This window comes from Dromiciops gliroides, chromosome 4 (genome assembly GCF_019393635.1).
Source record: "Dromiciops gliroides isolate mDroGli1 chromosome 4, mDroGli1.pri, whole genome shotgun sequence".
Classification (NCBI taxonomy): Eukaryota; Metazoa; Chordata; class Mammalia; order Microbiotheria; family Microbiotheriidae; genus Dromiciops; species Dromiciops gliroides.
In genome coordinates this window covers 16,655,342-16,672,921 of record NC_057864.1, presented here as the reverse complement: position 1 = coordinate 16,672,921, position 17,580 = coordinate 16,655,342, and the positions used below count along the sequence as shown (strand labels likewise).

Below are 17,580 nucleotides of genomic sequence, written 5' to 3'. Positions count from 1 at the left end.
TCTAGCTGCCCCCTTCTCTATTTTTAATACAGCGCATGCTTATGGAGTTCTCCTTATTTTTAATATGGTCCTTATCTGCTTGGTTTCTCTGCCTGGTTCAAGGCTGTCATGCTATGGTGAGGTCAAAGATGTTTCTCTACATTTTGTGGGGAGAGAACATCTCTTCTTCCAAAAGGATTTGAGGACCCTTCTGTGTTAAGCCAAAGCTAAAATGGGGTGAACATTTTAGGAAAAGATTATTACAGAAGCCACCTAAAGGAAGCAGAGGGAGTAGATGTTACCAGGCACCAATGACTGTTGGTCCACAAAGTAGTTGCCTCTGTGGGCAAAAAGGAAGCAGCATCACACACTTTTCATTTTCTGAGGCAGGAAAACTACCCAAATCATGTATATTTTTTTTTTGCAAATCATTTTTAGAGACAGATTCTTTTTCTCCTTTGGTGTGAAAGTCAAGAGAGAGTGAATTACATTACTTTCCAAGGTTCCTTTCAACCCTTAGATTTATATAATTTGACCAGTCTGTCAATATTAATAATATATTCACTTGTCCGATATTCTGAATTGTAGAACAAATAAATAACATCAATTGTGGATACTTATTTTTCATAAGAGAATCTATATGGTACTCTTCTTGTAAGTTTCTCCCCAATTTTACAGGCCAGCAGCCAGGCTGCATTTCTAGGTCCTGAGATTGAGTGGAAAAAACTTCAGAATCAGGCAATATATCAACAGGCATCATGTTAACTTCCTACCATGTGCAAAAGGAGTTTACATTCTAGAGAAATGGGTTTTTAACTTTTTTCTGTTGTTACCCCTTTGCTGCGGTAGAGGTAATCTACCATCCCCTTCCTTGAATTGTGTTTTTAAATGCATAAAGTTTGTAGAATTACAAAGGAAAACAATGACAGCGAAATAGATTCATCACAATATGTCTTTTTTAAAAATTATTATTATTATTTTTTTTTTTTTAGTGAGGCAATTGGGGTTAAGTGACTTGCCCAGGGTCACACAGCTAGTAAGTGTTAAGTGTCTGAGGCCGGATTTGAACTCAGGTCCTCCTGACTCCAGGGCCAGTGCTCTATCCACTGCGCCACCTAGCTGCCCCCACAATATGTCTTTTCAAAGTTCATGGACCCCCAGGTTAGGAAGGAGAGGAAAAGAGGTCCCTCGTATGAGGGGGAAAGGTCATTTCTATCTGAATATATGAATACAAAATAAATGAATGGCAGGTCATGGCTGGGAGAATGGGAAGATGGCTCCGGTGGGAGATGGCGTTTGGCCTCAGACTCATAAACCTTCTAATCTCAGCTCCACCATTTACTCTCCGGGTGACCTCCCTTGGCACCAAGTACTGCACTAAGTGCTAGGAATACGAAGAAAGGCCAGAACCGATCCCTGCCTTCAAGGAGCTCCTAGTCCAGTGGAGAAGCCAACATCTCAATATCTTGATACATACAAGGACATGCAAGGACAGGGACCTTCTTTTCCTTCAAATCCCCACTAAATCCCCACCTTATAGAAGTAGCCTTTCCTGCCCACCTTTGTTCTAGCTCCTTACCTCCTTGGATTTCTTCTCCTTTATTTACATTGTTTGCACATATCTCTTTGCTTGTTGTCTCCCCCATTAACTGGGCGCTTCTTGAAGGCAGGGACTTTCTTATGCATGGCTTGGTATCCTCAGTGCTTAGTGCAGTGCCTGGAACATAATAGGTGCTTCATAAATGCTTGTAGACTTGACTGCAGCTAAGTTTAGGACACTGGGACCCAGAAATGTTGGGTGATTTGTCCAAGGCTTCCCTGTCCTGAGTAACAGGGCTGGAAACAAAGCCCCGTCCTCCGTTTCCCAAACCCAGCATCCTTTACCCTGGACTGGCTGTTGGCTTTCTGTTCTCGTCAGCTCAGTGTCTCCTCCCCTCCCTCTCCCCTACCCCAGTCAAGCTTGCAGTGGTTCCCTAATGGATTTCAGATTAAATCTAAACCCTCAGTTCCACATTAACATTCTCTGTGAGTTCCCCACAACCCCCAGGGCCCTTATCTAACTTCATTTCTCATTATTCCCCAGCATAGTGCTGGGTACATACAATGCTTGTTGAATTGAATTAAACTGTTTATTGAATTGTTGAGACTGGGAGGCAGTCTGCCCTCCCTGGTCAGGCCCTGACTTTTGGCATCTGCCCTTCCTGTCTCTTCAGAAAGGTTGGTAAGGTTTAGCAGCCATGCCTTGTAATGTCGAGATGGCAAAGGAGGGCTTTGGAGCTGAGAGACCTGAGTTTGACTTCTGCTTCTTTCCTCCTCTTCCCTGGCACTTAATGACTGTGTGAAACTGGGCAAATTATTTATAGTACCTTAAGGTTTTCAAAATGTTGTCCATATTTGATCCATTCAGTCCAATGTGATTCCTTAAAAGGTGACAACTAAGATGATTTTTTTTTTTTAGTTCACCTAATTATTAAGAGAAAGTGAGGCATAAAACAAGGCCATATACAGCACCAAAGGCATTAGCTCCTGGCATGGAGCAAGTCCAGCACAGAATCCCTATAGAAATGGGGTTCCCTGACTATGCTAAGTGCTTCCAGATGCTGTTTGGCAAGGATGTTGTTCCTTGGATGGTGGCACAGCCTCCGCAGTGAGATCCATAATCACTCTAACCATCCACATGAGAAAAACCAAGAGGATAACAAAGGCCTGTTTTACAGGCAAAGATATGCTCTGGATGCACACGCCATAGACCTGGTCCAGGAGGACTTCTGTCTTGAACATTCCCTCCAAATGGGACAGAGAGCTAGACTTGTTAAGGGGAAAAAAGGGTAGGGGGTTTGGGGTCCTTAGGAATTCCTCTTTAAAGAATTACACCCTCTTGCACACAAAAGCAATTAGAATAAGATAGTAGTTTATTAAGGGGCTGGGGAAGGGAAGGGAAACCAAGAGAGAAATCATTGGACTTCTCATGGGGAGAAAGGCATGGCACAGGGCATGGCTCTGAGATACCAATCTCCTCGAGCAGGAGACAGGCAGACCTTTTATAAAGGTCCAATGGTGGTCCAATGAGGTGATCGTCTGACTGTGGAAAGTTCCCCTATTGAGGGAGGACCATCCCCCCTGATGGTGGCTGGGGGAGTTGGGTGAGGGGTGGCTGCAGATCTCTCAAGCCATCTCCTCAGGACACAAAGGCAGCAACCACACCTAATCTTATCTGCCATGGGGTGGAGGAGAGAGCAATGAAGGGTGAGGGGTCCTGGAGCTAACTCAGTCCTGATCCAGTGCCACTAATCTCTTTAGGTGTGTCTGTCCTTTGGTTTAGTTTCTCAAGGAGAAGGTTCCTTGATGTACCCCAGAGAACTTCTGGGGTGCTCTGGGCCCATAACATTATGGAGATGGAGGAGGAGGAGGAGCAACAGCAGCAGCGGAGGAGACCCCTTCACCTTTAGGAAATTAAAAGATGCTTTGAGTCCTTCAAATTTTCTGAACCTTAGTTTACTAATCTGTATAGTAAAGGCAGACCCACTAACTCGTACCTCAAAGGGTTGTTGTAAGGGATAATGTAGGTCAAGTATTGGACAAATGTTAAAGTGCTGTAGAAATTGTCATTATTTTTGTTCTTGTTATTTTAAAAAATTATTATCCTTTTCATCATCCTAGTTTCAGGGAGTGCCCACAAGTGCCTTGGGGGATGTGTTGAAGTTTGGCACATTTGAATGACTATTACTTCAGTCACATCCCCTTATATCCTAATAACTGCTTGTTGTTCACCAGCTGCCAAACCTGGGAAGCTCAAACAGGGTACCCCATGGATAGTATCAAAAGAACCATGATACTTGAGGGCACAGATGCAATATAGTGAGGGAAGCACCAGAGTCGTAGGGTTCTAGATAAAGAGCTGGAAGGGACCTTGGAAGCAATCTCATCTAATCCTCCTCACTTTGCACATGAGGAAACTGAGGCCCAAGAATGTGAGGGACTTGGTAACACAAGCATCAGAGATGATAAAATCTTGTGACCACAGATTTAGAGTAAGAAAGGAGCCCAGGGGCCATCACAATCCAGACTCCTCATTCCATACACGAAGAAATTGAATTATTTAGACAATAAACACATATTAAATACCTGCTGTTGTGCCCAGGGCTGGGCACAACAAAAAAAGGTGGAAGAAAGCCCCTTACCATGTAATGCAAGTAACTATGGATAAACTGGAAATCAGCAACAGAGAGAAGGCAGGGGAATTTAGAAGGATTAAGAAAAACTTCCCAGAGAAAGTGGTCTTTCAGCTAGGACATAAAGGAAGTTGGTGACTGTGATCTAAGGAGATATATTTATGGGCACTTTATTATTACCCATGATAAAACTCACTTAGATCTGCTGTGTGACCCTGAGCATGTCACTTGACTTTTGAAGATCACCAAACCCCAAGCCCTATGTAAAACAGCCTCCAGGATCCAGCTTCATCTTCTGGGCAAACTCCCACCTTCTACAAGCCTTTCCTCATCCCCCTTAATGCTCTTCTCTTCATTGATTATCTCCAATTGATCCTGCCTGTAGCTTGTTTGTACAGAGATATTTCCTTGTTGTCTTCCCCATCAGACTGTAAGCCCTTTGAGGGCAGGGACTGTCTTTTTATCTTTGTAACTATCCTCAGTTCTTAGCACAGTGCCTGGTACATTTTTGTTCATTCACATCAGACTCTTTGTGACATTGGCAAAGATACTGGAGGGGATTGCTATTTCTTTCTCCAGTGGATTAAGGCAGACAGAGGTTAAATGACTTGCCCAGGGTCACACAGCTAAGTGAGTGTCTGAGGCCAGATTTGAACTCCAGTCTTCCCGACAACAGGCCCAGTGCTGCATCCATCTAGCTTCCTCCGACTATGTGCTGGCACATAGTAGGGATTTCATAAATGTTCATTCACTGACTGGTTTTATCCCTCCAAAACCCAGTCTCAATATGAGCATTTTTTGTTTCCTGATTCTTCCTCTGTGAGGAAGTTGGGGTTTTGTGAATATTTAATGGGATGGAGTGGGTCTGGTAGAGGGAGAGAGGGGGCTATTTGCATAATTTCCATTTTACCTTCCATTGTGCAGAGCCTTTCCACGGCCTTATAAATAAATAAATGGAGGGAGGGAGAGAGGGGAAGGTAATGAGATTTGTCACGTATCGTAAACATGACTCTGCCAAGAGAAATGTCTGGGAATTTAGGCTGACAATGGGAATAATAAATCATGGGGGTTACTTGAAGAGAGACAGGCCATTGGTTGGAGGGCATAGGGAAGAGGGTGCAATAAAGAGCCCGGGCTAAATGAAAAGGGACGAATCCCGAATGTAAATGATGTGTGGCTGAGTCGATTCTTCACTCAGTTTATGTAATAAACTCTCAAGGTAATTAGAAAATGAAGCAGCTGGGTATTTTCCCAGGCTCCGCGAGCTCTTTAAAAGGGAAGGAAATAGATGAAATTGGCCAGACCACCAATATGTTTGTTTCTGGTTGATTCTTCCCTCCCTAAAGAGCAGCTTCTATTTCTATAACCCTGTAAGAGCTTCCTTTGACCACGCTGTGAGATAGGCAGTGCATGTGTTGTTATTTCCACTCTGCAGATCAGGCACCTGTGACACCCAGAGGACTGACCAGCTCATGGTCAATTTATTATTAAGAACCTACCTGACATTAGGCTGACAATGCATAGAGGTGGAAGGGTCCTCCGAGCCCCTCTGCTCATGAATCAACCTTGAGCTCTGGTCCGCCATTGCTGATTGGTACAGGCTGACGAATGACCTTAAGACCCACACGCCTTGTCCTCCCATAAGGAGATAGAACAGTCATGAAAATCAGCATTCTCCATGACTCAGGCAGCATTAATCCAGGCTCATCTCGCTCCAGCTGCTGTGTCCCAAAGCTCTTCCACGTCTCACCTCTGGTTTTCTTAGGTAACTAGGGAATGTGTCAAAAACAAACCAACAAACAAAAAAATCAACTCCACACAAAGTATCAGGTTACTTGACTCTGGGATCTTAAATAATTAACCTACCTCCTAATTTTATTTTGATTTCCGGGACAATGTTCTGATTTTGAAAGGGATTCTTTTCCATAATTTCAGAATGCACAAAGCTATTTTTACAAGTGCTTTAATATTAGTCTCTGAGCTATCTCCATATTTTATTTATATAGGATGTTTAGGAGAAAGATAACTAGAGTTGGAGATGAATTCAGAGCCGGATTTGGATTCAGAGAGACCTGGGTTCAAATTCTGAATTTGCCACTGACTAACTGTGGACTTAGTGACTACAGGTCTCTGAACTTTACTGAACCTTCCATTCCTTATCTGGAAAATCAGGGGGTTGGACTAAGTGAACACTAAGGTCCCTTCTAGCTTTAAATCTATTATCCTGTTTTTCTATGTAGCACGTGGATTCAAGTATAAGAAGAATAAGTAAAATGTATATAATTTTTTACATTTCACAAAGCTTCCTTTGATAGGTTTTATCATTTGATCCTTTGCACAACTGTGAGATATCAGGTGTAATCATTCCTGTTTTACAGATATTGCAACTGAGCCTGGGAGAGATTAAGGAGTTTGCTGAGAATCCCATAGCTTATAGGTGTTGGAAGTAGAATTTGACCTTTCTTCTTCCTCTGTCTAAGACCAGCATTTTTTTCACCGCACCCACCAGCTCCTCTAACACCCATGTCTAGAATCAGGCAGTACTGTAACCAATGCATACCTTTGTTTGTTTGTTGGGGGGGGGGGCAGTGAGGGTTAAATGACTTGCCCAGGGTCACACAGCTAGTAAATGTCAAGTGCCTGAGACCCGATTTGAACTCAGGTCCTCCTGAATCCAGGGCCAGTGCTTTATCCACTGCACCACCAAGCTGCCCCACCAATGCATACCTAAGTCTACTTTTTCATCCATCGGTATTCCAGGGGACCAATCACTCTACCATGAAATCATGTTGTTTTCCTTGTGCAGAAAGCTCCTTCACCACCAAAGATAGTGGTAGTGGTGAGGACAGCTCTATTAGCCTGCCATTAATGGGCCTAATTCTCTTCTGAATGAGTAAAAAAGCCTTTGTTAGGCACTTACTCTGTGCCTAGTGCTGTACTAAGGGCTGGGCTAATAAATGCAAAAGCAAAGGCAGTCTTTGTCCTCAACAAGCTTATTTCCTCATGGGGGAAATGCCTTACAAGAGGGCGTATTAGCCAGAGAGGGGGGGGTTGGTCCAGGATGGCTGAGAAATAGTGAGTGGGGCCATTGGGCAGTAGACTAATAGCTCCCGTTCAGAAACAGTAGCAGAGTTAATTTGATTATGGCTCATGGTTCCAGAATTAGAGAGCTGGACCAAAGAGGCTCCAGGTGTGGGTGGTAGGCTGGTCAGCAGGGAGGCAAGGGTGGAGATGTCTGCAGGGGAGGAAGGGATGCCAAACGTGGTGAGTGCATCTCCCAAGATGCAGTCACCAAACTGGAGAATCAAGGCCCAGAGAAGTTCCTTCTCTTTGTGGGCACTGAAGCTACCAGCAAGAACCTTATGGAAGAAGTGGGTTGAGAGGCAGGAGGAGCTGTAAGAGGCAGGAGGCAGGCAATAAGCATTTATTAAGCCCCTACTGTGTGCCAGGCATTGCCCATACAAAGAAGAGCAGAGAAAACCCCTGGCCTCAAGGAGCTAGTCATCTAATGGGGGAGACAACATGCAAACGACTGTGAACAAATGATCTGCATGGGATACGTTGGAAATAATCAATGGAGGGAATCTTCCTCATGGAGGATTGGGGAGCCCTTCTTGTAGGAGACCAGATTTTATCTGGGTTGGAAGGAAAGCTGGAGGCAGATGTGAGGAGGGACGTGTGGGACAGCGAGGATTTGAGAGGCAGAAGGCGAGGCCTGATTCCGGCTTCCCTGAACGTGGGAAAATCCGTGGCTTCTCTGAACCTCTGTGGGCTTTGTCATCTATAAATTGGACATAATAATACCTGAGGTGGTCAGGAACTTCAAACAAGACGCTGGAAGCACTTACTGTGGTCATCATTAGGATAATTACAGAGCAAACCCAGAGATCTCCCTGCCTGACACCTGTTGTATTAGACTCTTCTTGAAAGGCATTTTCAATGGCAAGTGGTCTCTACTAAAAATGTTTTAGAAAAGATCCCATTGCATAGGAAGCAGGTTGCTAAGTTCCAGAGCATCCAGAGGAAATTAACCAGGATGGGAAGCAATTGTAATCATTGGTCACCTAAGGATAATAATGGAGGAGGAGGCTCTGGTCTCTGGTCTCAGGCAAGTTTGCCCAAGACACTTACTAGCTCTTTGATCCTAGGCAAGTCTCTTAACCCCTGTCAGCCTCAGTTTCCTCATTTGTAAAATGGGGATAATAATAGCCCCTCCCTCCCAGGGTTGTTGGGAGGATTATATATATGTAGACCACTTTGCAAACTTTAATGCACTGTATGTAAACACATGTATATGTAGAAATATAGACACATGCATTCATGTCCTATATGTACATATGCAGTGGGTGTGTGCAGATGGTAATTAGATGGATCTCGGCTACCATTATGAACACTCTGAAGACTCGGAGATGGGCAGTGATCTGTGTTATAATGTCTGCCTTAAGCCTTAAATTATTGTACAAATATCTTATTAATGTAATTTTTACAAATGATCCTTGGTGGCTCCCAGCCGTGCAATACCAGGCAAGGAATATAGCCCCTCTGCCTGAGTTTAATCATCTGGGGATCTTAGGGTGCTCTAAAAAGATTATCATCATTATAATCAGTTGGAGGAACTGGAGATAATTATCCTGGAAAACAGAGCTCAGGGTGGATATGATGGTGGTCTGTAAATACTTGAAGGGTAACCATGTTGTTGTTGTCAGTAATAATAATAGGTGTCATTTATATACTGCTTTAATCTCATCATGTCCTCCAATGTCCTTGAGAGATTGCTGCTATTATGCTAATGGCTATTATGTTACTTCACCATTGAAGAAACTGAGGCAGAGGTTAAAGGGACTTGCCCAGGGTCACACAGCTGAATTTGAACTCAGGTCTTCCTGACTCCAAGCCCAGTGCTCTAACCATTGTACCATCTAGCTGCTTCATCAAATCTGTTCTCTTTGGCTCCAGTAGGCAGAAATAGGAACAGTGAGTCAGAGTTTCAGAAGGACAGATTTAGACTTGATACCAGGAAAACTTTTTTAAAAATCTAGAACTGTTGCAAAGTAGAATGGGAGGAAGTGGGACCTGTCTCCCTGGAGGTCTTCAGAGGTGGACGGCTTTGTGGCTTACGTATTGTAGTAAGGATTATTCTTTTTTAAAAAGTATGTGTTGGACTAGGTAGGCTCTCAGGGCCTTTCTGTGTCCACAATTCTTTTTAGAGCTGCGTTAAGTGTAATAATAATTTTCTAAAGAAGAAAAAATGAGGAGAAATTTTGTGGGATGGAATTCTATACCTGATCTAGTTGGGTGGAGCAGTGGATAGATAGACTGCTTGTCCTAGAGTCAGAAAGACCTGAGTTCAAATTAGTCTCAGACACTTACTAGCTGTGTGACCTTGGGCAAATCACTTAACTTCAGTTTCTTAAACTGTAAAATGAGACTAAACGGAGCACCAACCTGCCAGGGTTGTTGTGAGTATATTAGAAGATGATATTTTAAGGTTTGCAAAACTGAAAGCACTGTATAAATGCTAGCTGTTATCATCAACATGATTATGATTGTTATTTTGGTCACTATTACTTTCACTACTCCTTTAAAAGGATGGTTTAGAACTTTTCCAAAGGGAAGCAGTAACACCTAAGCAGCAATATGGCCTTAGTGAAGTGGATTCCCTCCTTATCAGTGGTCTTCCACCAAAAGTTGGTGAAACGTTCATCAGGAATGTTGCCAAGGGTACAGACTGAACCAGAAAGCCGCCCACGCGCCTATTGTCCTCTTTAATTCTGTGAATTGTTTTGTTTTTAATGGATTTAACCTTATTGTGAAGCAGGTTGGCTTTTTTTTTAAAGTAGAACTTTTTCTTTTTTGAGTAAAGTCTGATTTTTTTACCTTTTACTTTTAAAATCCCTCCCAGGATCAGAGTGGTCCAGAAGCCATAAGCAATGAAGAAGGAGCCAGTACTGAAGTTGATCTAAAGCAATTACCAGAGAGTGACCGAACCGCATTGGTAGGTATTGCTGGAATCAATCTCTCTTTTGCAAATGAATTATTCGTCTCTTATACTCATTCAAATGAGATCACATGTGGCAAGTGTCTTGTAGCCTTTAAAGAATTACCAAAAGGTTAGCTCGCTGATATTTCAAGATCCTACTTTTTTCCTTTTTCCATGATTTGTCTGTAATAATTTTTATTGGTATAACTTGTTTTGATCTATCTTACATTTTCCAGGGCATCCCTTCCTCCTCCCAGTGATCCATTCATTACAAGAAAGAATGGAAAAGAGGGGGAAATAGTTCAGCAAAACTAACCAATGTTTGGAAAGGTCCGACTATATACAACACTTCATACCCATAGTCCTCCACTTATGTCTAATCCAGTATTATTGAATTCAATAAGTATGTGCAGGCCTCTGTGATAAGCATATTTGCCTTAGATTTAAATCATCAAACCTATTTGCATTTCAAATATTGAAATGTTTGTTTCTCTCACCAAAGACTTTTTAGCCTTCTCACAAATTTCTCTGAAAGGGATAAAGGAGGATCTAATGTGATTGGTGGTAGGGATTGGGGTACACAAAACTGCCTAAAGGAGGTTGATTTGAAATCTTTTGTCTAAACCCCTGCTTGAGATGGATAGCCAGGGGTTGGGATAGTGAACCAAAATCCTTGACGGGTTTCCTCTTCCTCTTTCCTCTCCCCTCCTCTCCCATCATAAATTAATTTCTTGGCCAGCATCGTAGTAGATGGGTCCAATTTCCTCATTGATAATTTAGCCCCATTTTCTTTTCCAAATTTATCTTTAAGTGTGTGTCTGTGTGTATTCAAAAAGATCTTGTCAATTCAAAGAACAATGGTCCAAATAGGAAAAGAAAAAGTAGCAGTAATTGTAAGGTTGTACAATTGGATTTAAAAACTCATTGTCCCAAATACAAAATGGAGATTTCTCTAGAATATCAGCTTATGGGGCAGCTAGGTGGCGCAGTGGATAAAGCACCGGCCCTGGATTCAGGAGGACCTGAGTTCAAATCCGGCCTCAGACATTTTACACTTACTAGCTGTGTGACCCTGGGCAAGTCACTTAACCCCCATGGCCCCAAAAAGAAAGAAAGAAAGAAAAGAAGGAAGGAAGGAAGGAAGGAAGGAAGGAAGGAAGGAAGGAAGGAAGGAAGGAAGGAAGGAAGGAAGGAAGGAAGGAAGGAAGGAAGGAAGGAAGGAAGGAAGGAAGAAAATCAGGAAGAAAATCAGCTTATAAAAGACTTGGGGTTTTTAAAGGTGGGATACAAACTCAATATGAATCAATAGTTTGACATTATTGTTGTTCAGTTGTTTCAATCGTGTCTGACTGTCCATGACCTCATTTGGGGTTTTCTTGGCAAAAATACTTGGTGTGGTTTGTCATTTCCTTCTCCAGCTCATTTTACAGGTGAGGAAACTGAGGTAAACAGGGTTAAATGACTTGCTCAGGGTCACACAGCTAGTGAGTGTCTGAGGCTGGATTCGAACTCAGGAAAATAAGTCTTCCTCATTGTCAGCCCAGTACTCTGCACTTTGGCACCACCTAGGTGCCCCCAATTAAGGATGTCATCTATTGTGCAACAAAGATATCAACAAGACAGTTCTTGTGGTAAGGAGCTTATGTTCTCCTGTGAATTTCAATGTTTCAGGAAGGGCATTATTAAGCCAGACAGCACCCAAAGGGGCATGGGTGGTGACCAGCATAGTGAAGGGCCTTGTGTTTGTGTCAGAATAGGATGGTTGGGTTACCTAGAGTTTTATATTTAGCCAAGTTCACTGTCTTAAAGCCCAATAAAATGGAGTTCTGCCTGTGCTATCCATGGTCTGAATGAATTCTAATGGTTGCCCAGAAGATCCTGGCCCCCATACTTACCCACATCACCTCAGGCCAGGCACTTGGCCTCTGATTTCTTCTCCTCGGAAATGACAGACGTGATCCATATGCTCTCCATTTCTAGATCTGTGACTCTATTGTCTCTTTTCCCCAGGACCTAGAAGGACTATTTCCCTGTTCTACCCATCTGGTCCATCAGTCAATAAGAATTGACTATCCTGTACCAAGCACTGTGCTAATATTGGAGAAACTAGTGTAGCCCCTATTCTGAAAAGAGTTTATGTTCTCATGGGAGAGATAAGAAGTACATTTAAGGGGCAGCTAGGTGGCACAGTGGATAGAGCACCGGCCCTGGATTCAGAAGGACCTGAGTTCAAATTTGGCCTCAGACACTTAACAATTACTAGCTGTGTGACCCTGGGCAAGTCACTTAACCCCTAATTGCCTCACCAAAAAAAAAAAAAGGAAGAAGAAGAAGTACATTTAAAAATATATCCAGCAGAAATATAAAATATATAAATACAGACACACACATACACACTCTTGGGAGCCAGCATGCTATTGGAGGGATCAGGGAAGGTTTTAGGCAGCAAATGGGGCCTGAGCTGCATCTTAACAGAGGCAGAGGTGACAAGGGAGGGAATTCCAGTCAAGGCGCATGTTCAGTAGAATTGCAGAAAGACAGGCGATCTAGTGTCTTGTGTAAGAGACAGAGAGAAGACCAATGTAGTTGATCACAGAGCCGGGCAAAGGAGGAGGGAACAGTGTCCAATAAGGTCAGACAGATTGATTGGGTCTAGAATGAATGGGGCTTTTAAAACTAAATAGAGTTTATTCTGGGGCAGCTAGCTGGTGCTGGGCCTGGAATCAGGAAGACTCTAGCCTCTCCTAGTTCTGAGCTAAACTAGTTCTCAGTTACTAGGAAAATACAAGTTTAACCTTATGCAACACACACAGTGAGGGTAGTGAGGTGGTATAGTGTATACAGGGACAGGCCTGGAGTCTGGAAAACTCTTCTTTGTGAGTTTAAATCCTGCCTCAGACACTTCCTAGCTGGGTGACCCTGGGCAAGTCACTTACCCCTGTTTGCCTCAGTTTCCTCATCTGTAAAATGAGTTGGAGAAGAACATGGCAAACCACTGCAGTATCTCTGCCAAGAAAACCCCAAATGGGATCACGAAGAGGTGGACATAACTGAACAACCACAGCTATCACCACCACTACCACCACAACCACCACCACAACCACCACCACCTAATCTAGAGGCAATAGGTAACTCCTAGAATTGGTTGAATATGTGAGTCACATGGTCTTGTCTTAGATGAAGGACAATTATTTTCGTAGCAGTCTGTGTACGTGTGCTATTTGTCCGGAAGAACAGACAAGAGTTTCTAAGAAGATTAGAATCGCACTTGTTTCCTCATTTCCAAGACTGAGAAAATTTGATCATTTCTTCTGTTTATGTTTTGCCAGTTGTATTTGCCTCAATAATATTGCATAAATGGCAGTATCTGAATTTGAACAAAGGTTTTTCGGAAGTTCAGCCTAATCATTTCTGAGGCAGGCTTAATTTCCCATCTCTCTGCCTGCTGCAGTTGATTAGAAATTGTCCCTAAGAGCATACGGAGTGTTCCCCTTATGTTTTAAATATAGTGTGTGAATAATTATGTCTGCCATTAAAGCCTCAGCTGATTTTCTCTTTTCTTAGTCCTAAACTCTGGGGAGGAAGATCTTGCTCTTTTTTTCATGCAAAATCTCCTGAAACCCGTTTTTGTTGCTAATTTACACCAGCAAGATGCCAGGGGAACGTTGGTGCTGTGTGGGAGACCAGTGGCCCAGGAAGCTCATTTCCAGTTATGAGCAAAGCTCAAAAATTTACACACACACTCATACTCACTCACTCACACATAGATGTCAAAATCAGGAATCTTAAGAACTCCCCTCTGGCATCCGGAACAAGCAGGAACAAGACGGCATATTTCTCCCGGGTAACTTCTTTCCTTGGAACATGGACATTGCTGATATGCTGAGTTCTAGCGTGGAGATGTAGAACATGCTTCACACTTGGATTTTCTTTATATCTTGTACTTTAGGAAATCACTTGAGGTTTACACACATGATAAATTTCAGTTTATCCTAGGCATAAAAAAAGATGACAAAGGCACTGTTGAGTCCATATTGGATGTAGGAAATTTTAAATAAAATCCTTGGCCTCCTTTATCAAATACTTACTGTTCCTTATTGAAAGAAAGTGAAGAGAGGGGCAGCTAGGTGGCGCAGTGGATAGAGTACCGGCCCCAGATTCAGGAGAACCTGAGTTCAAATCTGACCTCAGGCACTAGCTGTGTGACCCTGGGCAAGTCACTTAACCCCAATTGCCTCACTAAAAAAAAAAGAAAGAAAGTGAAGAGAGTGGACAGTCAGGTCTGATCAGGGCAAACTGACCTAATCCAATCTAGAAGTCAGGGGCAGCTGGGTGGTGCAGTGGATAGAGTGCCAGGCTGGACAAGTCACTTCACTGCCGTCTGCCTCAGTTTCCTCATCTCTAAAACAAGGATAACAGTAACTCCTACCTACCAAGGGTGTTATGGGATCCAATGCAATAATAATTGTAAAGCGCTTAGCACAGAGCCTGGCACATAGAAAGCACTAGGGAGATGTTAGCTATTGGTAAATCTCCACGGGATATTTGCAAGGAAATTTCCATGGGAACTTGGGAGCAGCTTCCAGAGCGGAAGCTCTGGTTCTGCCCCAAAGAGCTTTTTCTCCTTCTCACTTTGTAGCCTTAACGGCTACCTTGAAACATCATGGATTTCCCCTCCCTGCATGCCCCCCCCCCCAGCCTGGAGTCTTCAAGAAATACTGGACGAGCATTTAGTGGGCGTCTGACTCTAAGGATTCTCCTAGTGTGGGGGCTGCCCTCAGTGGCCTCTGAGTTTCCTTCCAACTCTTCAATTCCATCTCTCAGGAGCATAAACTTAGCCCCAGTGAAACTTCAACTTTTCCTCAGGTAAAGAATAAAAGTGTTTATTATGGAAGTAAGGGGAAAGGCAGCCAAGTAAACCAAAATTCAGCCCGAAGCACAGAAGTGTTGTGTCGAATCAACGTATTGATCTTCTCTGATTTCTCCTTTGACCATTTAATCATCATGGAATGGGGTTGGGGTGGGGTCACTGGCCTTTGGGACTTTTTACCAATCCCTTAGACATTTTAATTGTTACAGTTTGATCTGTTGCATTCGCCACTTTGATAGCTCTTTAAAGCCATGGCTACCATTTACAAATCACAAAATTTGAGAGTTTCAAGGGACCTCATTGGCCATCTAGCCTAACCCACAACTGAACACCATGATGACATCCCTGACAAGGGGTCCTGAAGCATCAGCTTAAAGACCTCCAAGGAGGAGCAGCCCTTTGGGCTTTGGGACCACAGCCACTGTTAGGAAGTGCTTCCTGTCAATGAGCCCAAATTAGCATCCTTCCCATTTCCTCCCATTGCTTCTGGTGACTGTCTTTCACATACTCGAAGATAGCTTTCAAGTCTTCTCTCCTCTAAGATAAACATCCCATTTCTTTAAGCAGTCCTTAGCTATGATGGACACAAGGCCATTCACCACCCTGGTTCCCCTGCTCTGGACACTGTTCAGTTTATCAATGTCCTACTTAAATTATGGCACGTTTAACTGAACCCAGGACTCCAAAGGAGGTCCAAGGAGGACAGTGCACAGTGGGGCTATTGCTTCTCTATTCCTGGAATCTAGGCTCCTCCTAGTATGTCGGGATCCCCTTAGATTTTTGGCTACCTTATCAAAATGATGACTGATCTTAGGATTGCAGTCCTCAATGAACCTTACATTGTTTTCAGAACTATTGCATAACCATGCCTCTCCTAGTTTATTTTGTGAAGTGTGTGTGTGTGTGTTTGTGTGCGCGCGCACATGCGTGTGCATGTGCGTGGGCACCTGTGCATGTGCACCAAAATGAGAGATTTTACATTGGTGTTTATTGAGCTAGAACCATGAATGGAGATTAAAAGTCCTCTTGGGTAGACATGAGGCTGGTTGGGGTCTTTAACAAAATCTTATAAAGCAAGTTTGGAGAAAGTCCAGCCATTGGGTAAGGAAGGTTGCCAGGGAATCAGTGTGCGCATCCAGGCTTCACGTTTGCCGCTATAGACCATCTTCTCATTGTCCCAAGCACTGGGCCCAAGTATCTGAAGGCTAATTCTTCCTCTGCGTGAAAGTCCCTTGAATACTTGAGGACAGCTGTCCTGTCCCATCAACCTCCCGCTTCCCCCAAATCTCCTGAGATTCCATCAAGGGCAGGGCAAGGTTTCTGTTGGAGAGAAGGAAAAAGTTTTGGTTCAAAGGTGCAGCCTGTTGAGGACTGTGGCCTCATCTCCACCTGTGGACGGATGCCTTTCCCCTCAAGGCTCATGTTTCCAGTGGCTTTCCCCTCCTTCCCTCCCTCATCCTCTGCCTCCTTCCCCCAATCAAAGGCTTTTCTTCCTCTCTGTGGGTGAGGGGTTTAAAGGAGAGGTGCTGATTTTCTCTAGTCCCTTTTTTCCTGCCATGGTCCTTTTCTTGGACTGTAAGCTCCGGGAAGGCAAGAGCTGTTTGGTTTTCATCAGCAATTCAAGTTAATTTAGCCAGCATTTATGCAGGGTCCACAATGTGCCAAAGACTGTGCTTGGTACTGGGAATCCAATGACAGTCTAAACCCTCCCCACCCTCCCCTGGTAGACACCATGCCTGGCATACAGTAGGCATCCAAGAAATGTTGGTTAGAATTTGTTTTTTTTTAAATGTCAAGTTTCACCAACTTCAAATCCCAACCATCTCATCTGACAGCCTCATTTTACCCGTCTTGAAGATGGGGATAATAATGCTTCCATAGCTTGCCTTTTTGTTGCAAGTTGAGGTTTGCAAAGCAAACTCTCCCTTCGCAGCAGTCCTGCCAGATAGATGCTGTTATTGCCTCCATTTTTACAGTTGAGGAATCTGAGCCTGTCACAGTTTAAATGACTGGCCCAGGTCAGAAAGCTATTACGAGGTTGAGGAAAGATTTGGATTCAAGTCTTCCCACCTCCGAGTCTGGCCCTTCCCACTGTACCATGGAAGAGGCCAAATGGGTTCTTGATGTCTTTCTAAACCTTTTTGGAGCTGGAAATCTGGGTCAGTCAAGCACCAAGAGGTGGGGGAGTTACTCTGCTGAGAACAACCAACCACCTTCCAAGCATGTGCCGGAACCAATCCTTTGCGTCCTTTCTGTTTTAGGACGAGGAGCCCCCGGTCATCGGCCATCTTCAGGCAGCAGAGGAAGCCAAGGGCGGAGAGCCCCTTCCTGACAAGGTAGGTACCTGCTCTGCTCTTCCTCGGCTCATGGGGGGACGGTCAATCAGGGAATCAGGGTTCATTAAGGCTGCCCGGGCTGTCGCCATTGTCTGCTGCCTCCCCCGGAGTCAGGGCGGAGCAGAGCCCCCTGTGCAGGGCCCTGTCTGTCTCCCAGCTTCCCACTGTCCCAGTTCTCCAGGTGTCCCTCCTTTAGAGAGGTCATAACTTCCAGAAATGGGGGCAGGTAGTGATTGTCCCCCT

General features: G+C 43.9%; 1 protein-coding gene across 2 annotated transcripts in view; it reads left to right on the top strand.

Annotated features, from left to right (window-relative positions):
* The window catches only part of PATJ (PATJ crumbs cell polarity complex component), a 320,690-nt gene that overhangs the window by 247,419 nt on the left and 55,691 nt on the right, over window positions 1–17,580 (top strand). For both annotated transcript variants that reach the window (XM_044002310.1, XM_044002309.1), the window contains 2 exons: window positions 10,054–10,146; window positions 17,263–17,337. In XM_044002310.1, the coding sequence (XP_043858245.1) occupies window positions 10,054–10,146; window positions 17,263–17,337 (168 nt within the window). The remainder of the gene's footprint in view (window positions 1–10,053; window positions 10,147–17,262; window positions 17,338–17,580) is intronic.